We start from the raw sequence: 9937 nt of genomic DNA on the forward strand, positions 1-9937 counted from the left end.
TTGAATAAAAACTGGCAATCAGTATTTCTCTTCTGCAAAATAAATGAAAAAAGCAAATTTGACTCCATGGAAAGAGGAACCGAAACACTGAGACAACAATCCATTATTATTTACTTGGAGGTAAACAAGGACGCCTAGATGGAACTGGCCCGTGTGCTATCTTCTGACATGGGCTCACTCACAAATACGGTAAAAATTTACATTTACATTAATAATATAGATGATATTTGATTTGAACTGGCACCATGTGGCATCTTCTGGCATGGGCTCACTCACAAACACAGTAAAAATTTACATTTACATTAATGATATAGATGATTTTGATTTGAATTGTCCTCGTGGTATCTTCTGACATGGGGTCACTCACAAATACTGTAAAAATTTACATTTACATTAATGATATAGATGATTTTGATTTGAATTGTCCTCGTGTATCTTCTGACATGGGGTCACTCACAAATACTGTAAAAATTTACATTTACATTAATGGTATAGATGATATTTGACTTGAATGGGCACCATGTGCTATCTTCTGACATGAGCTCACTCACAAATACACTGTCTGGAACTCTAGTTCCAGGGGATCCGACACCCTCTTCTGACCTCTGCAGACACAGAACAACATGGGCGTACTTACTTACATGCAGGGAATACATTCACACACATAAAAATAAAAATAAATACATAAAAAATTAAAAGAAATGCATACACTCAAGCCCCTCTCCATACAGTGAATTAAACTTTGGCTCAAGGGCTGACACCTGCTTTAGTATGCCTTCACAGTGAGCTGCTTTCAAGGGGAGCAGCAGTGGAATGACAGGACTGGACACTACGACCACTGAAACAGCTTCAGAAACTCTCTTTCCCACTCTAAATGCTAACCTGGTTGGAAGCACAGAAATCAGCGACCTTTTTATTTTGACACTATTCTGGAGGAAAACTGGGATAGAAACATACAATTAAATGCTTTAACCAACTGGTAGACCCTGTGCATAGGAAGACTGAAGAACACCAAAAGACAGTGGTCTTAGAATCCCTCAGAAATACTAGTAAATACTGTGGAGGTTTTATCCGCATCATTGATACTCCCACCCCAAACCTTCCTAATGTACACTGCCTAATCTGCGGAGATGAGGGGAGCCATGATTATCTACTCTTGGTTTGAGGTCCAAATGGGATTCCAAGTCTGCAGTTGTTAAATGTAAAGGCTACAATACAGTGAAGCCCTTTGGGAGACAACTATGCAACTTTCTTCTGGTGGTTCCCGAAGTACTTTTTCCTGTTTTAGAAGCTGACAGACCCTATTCTGCATGTCAGCTAAGATAAACTTACTACAGTTGATGGTACAATACTTTTTTCCTCATTCTGCAAGACTCAAGGCAAGCTGTCAGAAAGTAAGAAGGATCTACTAAAAACTGTACTAAGTGGTTTACCCTTCAGATAAGCATGCGTAGATCACATAATAACAAAATAATCATCAATATCCAAGAAACTAGCTATGAATACAATTATCCAATTCACTTAAGCCTTTGATACATGTGTCATTTCTTGACACATCATTTTTGTTGTTTTCAAGATTTTTGCAAGTCTTTCACATTCTAATTAAATTCTAAAGAAAAGATTATCAATATTTAAATTCTGTATATGATCAGAGTTATAGATTAATAAATGTTATATTCCTATTGACCTGCTTACCATAAAATTAATAATGAAAAAAAATCCCTATCTTCCAATTTATGGTGGAAACAAAGGTATTCTCGTAATTAGCAACATGTACCAGAATACCTCAAACTACTAATTATACACTAATTAAGCCACTGCATTAAGTCTACAAATAATTTGCTAAGTATCAAGTGGTCATTAAGCAGTTCTCACTAGTCACATAAGAAGAAATGGATTTAAATTAGTGAGCATACTAGGCTATGTGGTTTTAATTTTAACAACATTAGAACAGATTAGTTACTGAAAGTCACAATGCATTTGTCGAGCCAGGACTGAGCCAGGATAATACAGGAATTAGGCAAAGACCCTCATCAGACGTTATTTAATGCTTATACCTCTATCACCTACAGTTTACAAAGAAGAGGCCAAGGATCAGAGAAGACATTTCTCCTAAGTTCACAGGACTAAGGACCAACATGGAAATAAACCAAAGTTATTCTGGCCACTAATCCATTTTCCCCAACACCCCATGCTGACTTGTAGGTCTGTACTAGAAAAGACAAGGTAAATTAATAGCTTCCTATTCCTTGATTCTGTTTACTTCCTCTGAATCTATTTCAGGCACTGTACCTATCAAGTTCCTCTCCCACCTTACACTGATCTCTCCATTCTTCAAATTCATTTAATGACTTACTTTAGGGACTTAGTGATACTTCATCTTAAATTGTGTTTAATGTAGTCTGTACTATTTCTTTGGAAGTGTGGCTTCCAAAGGTTAAATACGGTTAAAAGGGAGATCTCTTGGGCTGATTTAGTAGAGTTTACTTAAAAAGAATCCACCCTCGCCTCGCCCAAATAGAATTCCTGTATGGGGGCAGCTCCCTGGACTCTAGAGCAGGCTGAGAAAACTCCAAGCAGCAGTGAGATCTGACTGCATTTATTCAAAGGGTTGAGACACAGAAAATAACTAGCAATAGCTTTGTCAGCGAGTCAGGTGGATCCAGCACCATTATGGATTTGATATCCTATTTAGCTTTGCACTCCCAAGGGCTTTGGCAGCAAGTTACACTGACAGGCGGTAAATATATCTGTTCAAAGAATGAAGACCAGCTATAAAAAGAACTGCTCTGCGAAGGTTTGTGAATTGAGGCTCATTTGTTTTTAATTGTAAGTCTTTACAGATGTTTATTTGATTTTTATCAACGATCTCATGATATAGAAAAGACCTAAAAAGGAGCAAAAAGGTGTTTTCATTCGATAAAACAGCATTTAGTAATTCGTGTTTAGCTAACTAATGTCAAGTGTCTTACAACATTTCCAAGTTTTATTTCCGTTATGAGCTTTGCTTCTTAGACTACCTTTTACAAGACGGCTGTATGATGGATTGCGTTAGCACTCCCCTTTAGAAACGAAAAAGCTACTTGACTAAAAAAAGGGAACCATTATGTTTAAGACATCAACCCAGAAAGCGCATCCAGGAGAACTCAGGACACAGTTTTTTAAAGTGATGGCTGATGCACGACCGGCCATAGTAACTCTTTTCTCCAAAAGGTTCCTCCCGAGGGCAGCACCACCTGGGAATCCCACAGTGGGCCCCCAAACGCGGTTCTAACCCAACAGCTGTTCGGTGCATCTTCTCTGAGGGCCGAGGACTTCTGCCCGTGCCCACGCCCGCCCGCCGCCACGCTCCCGGCCTCCGCACCTGTAAGTCCCGCGCGCTGGGGGGCCGCGACCTCGACGCCCGCCGCTCCTGTTCGTCCGGCCCCGCGCCGCCGCCCTCCGCCATCTTCCGCCCGCTAGCGGCGCCCGCCGCGGACTCCCCTTCCGCGACTTCCGGGGTTGGTTGCTTAGCAACAGCGGGAAGGGGCGGACCCACACGGTGAACCCCTCGGGACGGGGCGGAGCCGCGCCTCGCCGGGTGCGTTGTGCTCTGCTCCACTCTGTCCGAGCCTCCCTGCTCTAGGGTTCTGGCCCCTGTGCCCTAGCCCTTCCCATGTCTGCAGGTCTACTGTCCTCCCTGCTGTTCACTCTGCAAGACTGTAGGCCGCATTGACTTGCAGGTTCGTTCAGCTCAACGATGCAATGTTTTATCAGTTGAACTGTTACGACTTCACCTTTTACGTCACGGTAGAATCTCTCATTTTCTCTTATCAAGGACTGGAAGGTGTCAGCCTCAGAGCGTGAATTGAAATGGAAGGTGACGAACATGATTAAAGCTTTTTGCCAATGAAAACTGGACTCCTAAACCATCTTCTCTTAGATGGGATTAATTTAACCCTTGTCTTTTCCCAGATGCTTACGTGCCCCAGGTATGCCAAGGCAAAAAGAAATAGTCCAGAGCCTCATGAAACTCACAACTTAGAGCGAGAAAAGAAGACGTAAACAGATAATAAAGTAAATTTGTAAATAAGCTTTTCAGGAAGTGTTATGTGAGGAATCTGTGCGTGAAGGAAGAATATTCTGTTGGTGCCTCCTGTGTGTCCCATGCTGGATTTTACCAGCCCACAGAGTGCTGCCTTGGTGTGTTGTTTATTTGGACTTCAAAGCACTAAAAAACAGCAGGCTTTACCAGAAAGGGGAATTGAAACTGAGAGACATCTGTAACAGACCTTTTAAAATTAATCCATACCTTAGCTATTTTTCTATGACTGCATTTCATTTTCCTATGAAGACACTAAGTACATGTAAAATTGTATTCGGTAAAATTTGTGTACCCTTCTGTTCATCTATTTTAGCTCAGTTTCATTCCTACTGTCTCCTAGCTTGAGGTTCAGAGAAGAAGACTTTTTTTTTTTTTTTTAAATGTGTAACAAGTTTTGCCTCCATGAATGTAATTGTCCACAGAGGCCAGAAGAGGGCATTGGGTCCCCTGGAACTGGAATTACAGATGGTTCTTAGCTGCCGTGTGGGCACTGGGAACCAAACTTGGATCCTTTGCAAGAGTAGCCAGTGCTCTTAACCACTGAGCAATCTTTCCAGCCCCAAAGGTTTTTATCTGAGTCAGGCATGGCGGTGCACACCTTTAACTTGGCACTGGGTAGGGAGAGGCAGGTGGATCTCAATGAGATAGAGGCCAGCCTGGCCTACATAGTGAGTTCCAGGCCAGCTGGAGCTACACGGAGACCATGTCTCAAAAACAAAGACATAGTGCTCGCTTCGGCAGCACATATACTAAAATTGGAACGATACAGAGAAGATTAGCATGGCCCCTGCGCAAGGATGACACGCAAATTCGTGAAGCGTTCCATATTTAAAAAAAAAAGACATAAAATAAAACAAAACAAAAACCCCAACAACAAAAAAATATTTTATCTTTTTTTTAAAAACATTAATAGAATAAAGCATAATTAGGGTAGGTTATTTTCACAGATCACACAAGGCATGTATGTATCCTACAACAACTTCTGGATTAGGTATTGTCTCTGTGTTATAGAAGTGGGGACCAGAGAAATAAGATGAATTTGCTTAAGCCACTCAGCTATTGAAAGGCCAACTAAGTTTTAAATGCAGATGCATCGTACTCAAAAGTGTACATTTTTTAAAGCATCCCTGTGTCTCCTGAGAACCTGTTCAGTAGCTCCTGACACACATGACTAGCTCTTTCCCGAGACTGCATCATGTTACTTCTCTGTGACCTCTTCCTACCTTCCTGACCATTCTTTTTGGCCATCCCTTAATATTTTTTTTTTTCTGACCACCCTCTAAATAGTGGTCTTCTCTCAGGTTCATCTTATGCTTACTCTCTCACTGTGCATGTATTTACTCTTCAACATCATATATGTCTACAGCTTTCATGTACATAAGTATCTCATTATTCACAGTAGCTGCATTCCATAAAGCTGCCAAGAACCTTAAACTATTGAATACTGAATTATTGCTGTTGAGAGAGATACAAGGTTACATCTTTGAAGCTTCTGTTTACATTTTAATCAGCTGATAGGTACATAAACTTGTTTTCCATCTGTTTCTGTGTGAAAATATCTTATATAATATATGCTGTGGCTTCATTAGCATTGAGCTCACAGCCACCAGCACTAGAACTCCTTAAGGAAACTTATTGTAGGACATGCTTTTTCCATAAGGCACATCGGCTTAGGAACAGAAGGCAACACTTCAGCACTACACTCCTGGGTGACTTAAATAGACCCAAAAGAAAAGCAGCAAATGTGAGAATCGTGGCACTAAATAAACTGCAAAAAGGATACTTGTTTACAGTGTAAGAGCTGAAAAAGAGATCACAGCATCACCTTGTTTGATCTTACCTGGAACAGGCTCATGCAGTGACTCTGTGCATGTCTGTGAATGACTGCAAAAGCACAGGCGTGCTTAGGGATGAGCAAGGACTGCTACTAAGTAGGCAAATTTGCAGCTATGCAATTTGCAAATAATGTGGGTTGACTGTATCTAGAATTTCCCAATCTATTTTTCCAATACCAGTTCTTTCCATTACTCCAGACCTACATTTCTAATTACCTTTCCAACTGCTATTCTCTTTGGATGCCTTAAAAGCATTATGTCTCAGCATCAAACCCCCCTTTTTCTCCTACAAAATTGCTGCCTTTTCATTCTGACACTTCCCTAACTTCTTTTGGAAATCAGTCATCTGGATGTCACTGAGACTTTTCATGGCTAAAGCAAACTTTTCTGGTGCTGAAGCAGCTGTGACTGGAACAAAGGCTCCTGCAGCAGAAGCTGTGGCCAACAGCAGAAGTTGCAGCGTTCTTAGCAGCTGGACTTGTATCTTCCTTGAAGCATCTAGTCTTCAAAGCAGCCAAATTGTCAAGAGAGGCAGCTAAGTTGATAGCTCCCCACACAAGGCAGCCAGTACCAGTAAAAAGTCTGACAGGCATCAATCAGAAGGGCAGAGGTTCAAAGGGAAGATGGTATAGGGCATCCTTGGAGAATGGTAACGTCTGTCTGACTTGAATAGAGGACCTGAGGAGAGACAGGAGGCTTAAAATAATCAAGAAGGATCATAAGTGTAACGCTAAGAAGTTTGGTTTTTATTTCTAAAAACTGTTGTGAAGACTCAAAGGATTTTAGTCAGGAAATGATAATCTTTCTGTATTCCAGCAATAGTATTTGATGTATTGACTGAATCAGACAGCAATGAGGTTGGAAGTCAGTGGGGCACCAGAAGCATTTTGAAGCAAGTTTTAGATGGAGGCTGTGAGGCTGTGAACCAAGTCAGCTTATGATGGGATAAAAGTGAGACCTCAATTCAGGACTTCAGCACAGTTAGGCCAGGTTTATTCCTGAATTATTGTCTGGAAAGATAGTGTATGTCTTTGGCTCTGTAAAGTTGAGTCTTGATGTCTTGTTTTTACAATAAAACCCGAGTGCATTCTTATCTAACCCTGACTCACAGAGCTTTGAAACAAATTCTCACTATGTTGCACAGCTTGGTCTTAAACTCCTAGGCTGGAACAATGCAAATGGTCCCCAGATAGGATCATAGGTACATGCCTGGTTTCCACTTTAAAATACTTGATTGTTAATTCTAAGGTCATATCAATGTCTCTTTATAAAAGCTGCTTTTAACATTTTTAGAGCTTTTACCTTCAAGTCTTTACTTAAAGGGAACACAGTACAGCTTCTCTTCCACAGGTCCAAATTGCCTGCATCCCCACTCTTAAACTTTCGATTATTGTTAAGTAAAATGAGGGTAGCTTGAACACAAGCACTGTGATACCATGACAACTGCTCTGATAACCAAGATGGCTGCTCAGTGACTAACCGGTAGGGAAGTGGAGTGGAGTATGGCATGAATGAACTAGAAAAAGGAATGATTTGTGTCTGTGGCAAGACAGACCAGATGGTGTGAAATTTCTTTATTCTACACAGAAGGGTGTACAGTTTAACAGCTATGAATTGTTTCTGGAAATTTCCCCTTAATGTTTTTAGATGGAGTAATTTAAACTACAGAAAGTGAGACACTAATGGGGGGAGGCTACTGTAACCCCCAATTGATATAATTGTCTCATTTTCTGCTTGTTGTAATTATATGTATTCCCTTTGGCTATCAGCAGTTCCTTTTACAAACAGTTAATTGCTAGATTTACCTATGTAAGAAACAGTTTAATGTGCTGTAACTTTGAATAGTAGGTCACCTGGGTCTTTATGACTCTACAAAAGATAGAGCAGCCATTAAGGACTGAATCTGGTTCATCTACATATACAATTAGAGTATGCGTGTATCAGGGATGGCCAGGCTACGGTAATAAATCATTCATAGACCTCAGGGTCTTGGAAACCGCAGAGATGACAATGACCTGCTGGGAGGCTCTGCCACAGTCTTCTTGTATAGGGATCTACACCCATGCCACTTTCTTCCCCTGGAACAGCAGAAGAAAAATAATTGAGCGATCCTACTCAGGTATTAAAGTTTCTTTTACCTTTCCTTGAGCAAAGCAGGCCTGTATGTGGCTGTGCAACTGAATTTGTGGACAGCAAAAATGTTAGCAACAATAAAAAGTTTCTGAACAAGTAACAACAAAAATCAAAACCAAATGTGCTGTCAGTCTGAGGTGACTCTGACATTACACAACTTCAGTGCAGCCTGGGTTCTGAATACACAACACATACACTTTGTATGGCCGTGCAATGCCCAACCATGCTGCCTGAGGCATCTTGGCCCAGATTCCAGACTATTGTCTCAAATGTTATGAATTACACTGTAATTGTTCTATATGTGAACTTTCCTGCTCTTCACGGAAGATAAATGGTTTAAGTATAGAAAACAAAGGCTTAGTTCTTATTATCATAGCATGTAATATCAGATTAGTATGTCTTTGGGTTGTATTGTGTTAGAATATTTGATTTTAAAAATTGCGTGTTTGAGTTAGTAAGTTGAATCTCATAAAAAGTTGTAAATTAGGACAGAACTTCCAACAACTTCTGAAATGGCCCTAAAAATACTTCTGTATTTTATACTATGTATTTGTGCAAAGTAGCATTTTTAGCATTGACAATTATAAAGTCAAAAGAATGATAACTTTTGAAAAATTTAAAAGATGTTCTGTCCTATACTATCAAATATTCAATGAAGATTTAATTTTTTAAAAATATTTTATTTATTATTTTAATTTTATGTGTATGCATGCATTGCCTACATGTAGATAAATACACCTGTGTCGTGCAATGCCCGCAGAGGACAGAAGAGACTGTCAGATGACCTGGAACTGGAGTTAGGAACTGGAGTTAGGGACAGTTGTTAGCTGCCATGTGGGTGCTGGGATTTGAACCCAGGTCCCAACAACTCTGCAAGAACAGTGTTCTTAACCGCTGAGCCATCTCTCCAGCCCCGAAGATTTAATTTTTTAATGTAAAAGTAACTATATCCATCCCCTCAGCATATGAATTTGCTTTCATTTTTAATTACTGATAAACTAATGTGTATATTAAGGAATTTTTGAAAATCTGTTTGTTTATGATTTATTTACAATAAAATGTTTGATTTATATACCAATTTTATATACCTCTATACCTGGAATTATGCAAAACTTTTGTGGGCTAAAGGGTTATGAGCAGATAAAGTCTAAGAAGCTGTGGACTAGGAAACACAGCAGTCACTAAAACCGCTGCAGTCTTCCCTCTGGACTAATGATGAAAGATCCTGATGGTTGTCATCAGTAGTTTCAAAATTGCACAGTCTTGCGCAGACTTCGTATTATCTGTTTTGGTTGTTCAGAGGTCTATCTCCCACTTTTGCTTTTTTTCTAGGTCTCAGTTGTTCAATGTGTCACCCTTTTTGTCTTGTTAGGGAAGTGCTTAGACAGAGAAAAATGACCAAATACAGCAAATATAAAAATAAAGAAGAATACCAGTCATGGGAATCACAGGAGTGTGTTGATGTTCACCTGTGTCAAAATTTAGAGCTGTTGAATAATGCACAGGGAGTTAAAAAGCTCTCAAAGCTACCCAGGCAAAGGGCAATAAGGGACAGGATTCTAATTTCACATGATGACACTGAGCAGAATGGTTCAGAGATCAGTGTTAGAAGATGAGGAAGACCAGCCTGGGTCCCCATCTACAGGGCTGTCGCTACTCCTTTTGGTCAAGTTCTGCTACTTCAGAACCTCCCACTAGTATGTGCAGGGTACACCGTGGTCCTGCTGAGATGATGATATTCTCAGGTCTTGGAAATCACTGTGGCCTATGCAGCTGGAAGCCAGGAGCTCTGTCAGTAAGCTCTCCCCATGCCATTGCCTCCTGTGTTGCTTTTTCCACAGAAAAGATCGGGAAACACTCGCCTACAGCATTGCTTCTTGCCTTG

The 9937-nt window shown here is 40.4% G+C and overlaps 1 protein-coding gene and 1 non-coding gene across 7 annotated transcripts in view; one reads left to right on the forward strand and one right to left on the reverse strand.

Annotated features, from left to right (window-relative positions):
• Positions 1-3538, reverse strand: part of Ubxn2b (UBX domain protein 2B) — a 41949-nt gene extending 38411 nt beyond the window's left edge. For 5 of the 6 annotated variants that reach the window (XR_003849196.1, XM_029562377.1, XM_029562379.1 and 2 more), the window contains exon 1: positions 3365-3493. Coding sequence is in view for 5 of the 6 variants with exons in the window: in XM_029562377.1 (XP_029418237.1) it covers positions 3365-3448 (84 nt within the window). In the remaining variant the exon portion in view is untranslated. Of the gene's footprint in view, positions 1-3364 lie in introns of all 6 variants that reach the window. The other variant, XM_029562380.1, reaches the window with a different exon arrangement.
• A 1271-nt stretch (positions 3539-4809) lies between these two features.
• Positions 4810-4916, forward strand: LOC115069970. The gene has a single exon (XR_003849197.1). It is a non-coding gene; the product is annotated as a U6 spliceosomal RNA (small nuclear RNA).
• Positions 4917-9937: the final 5021 nt, after the last annotated feature.

Source organism: Nannospalax galili, unplaced genomic scaffold, assembly GCF_000622305.1.
Source record: "Nannospalax galili isolate Female #2095 unplaced genomic scaffold, S.galili_v1.0 scaffold1095, whole genome shotgun sequence".
Taxonomy (NCBI): Eukaryota; Metazoa; Chordata; class Mammalia; order Rodentia; family Spalacidae; genus Nannospalax; species Nannospalax galili.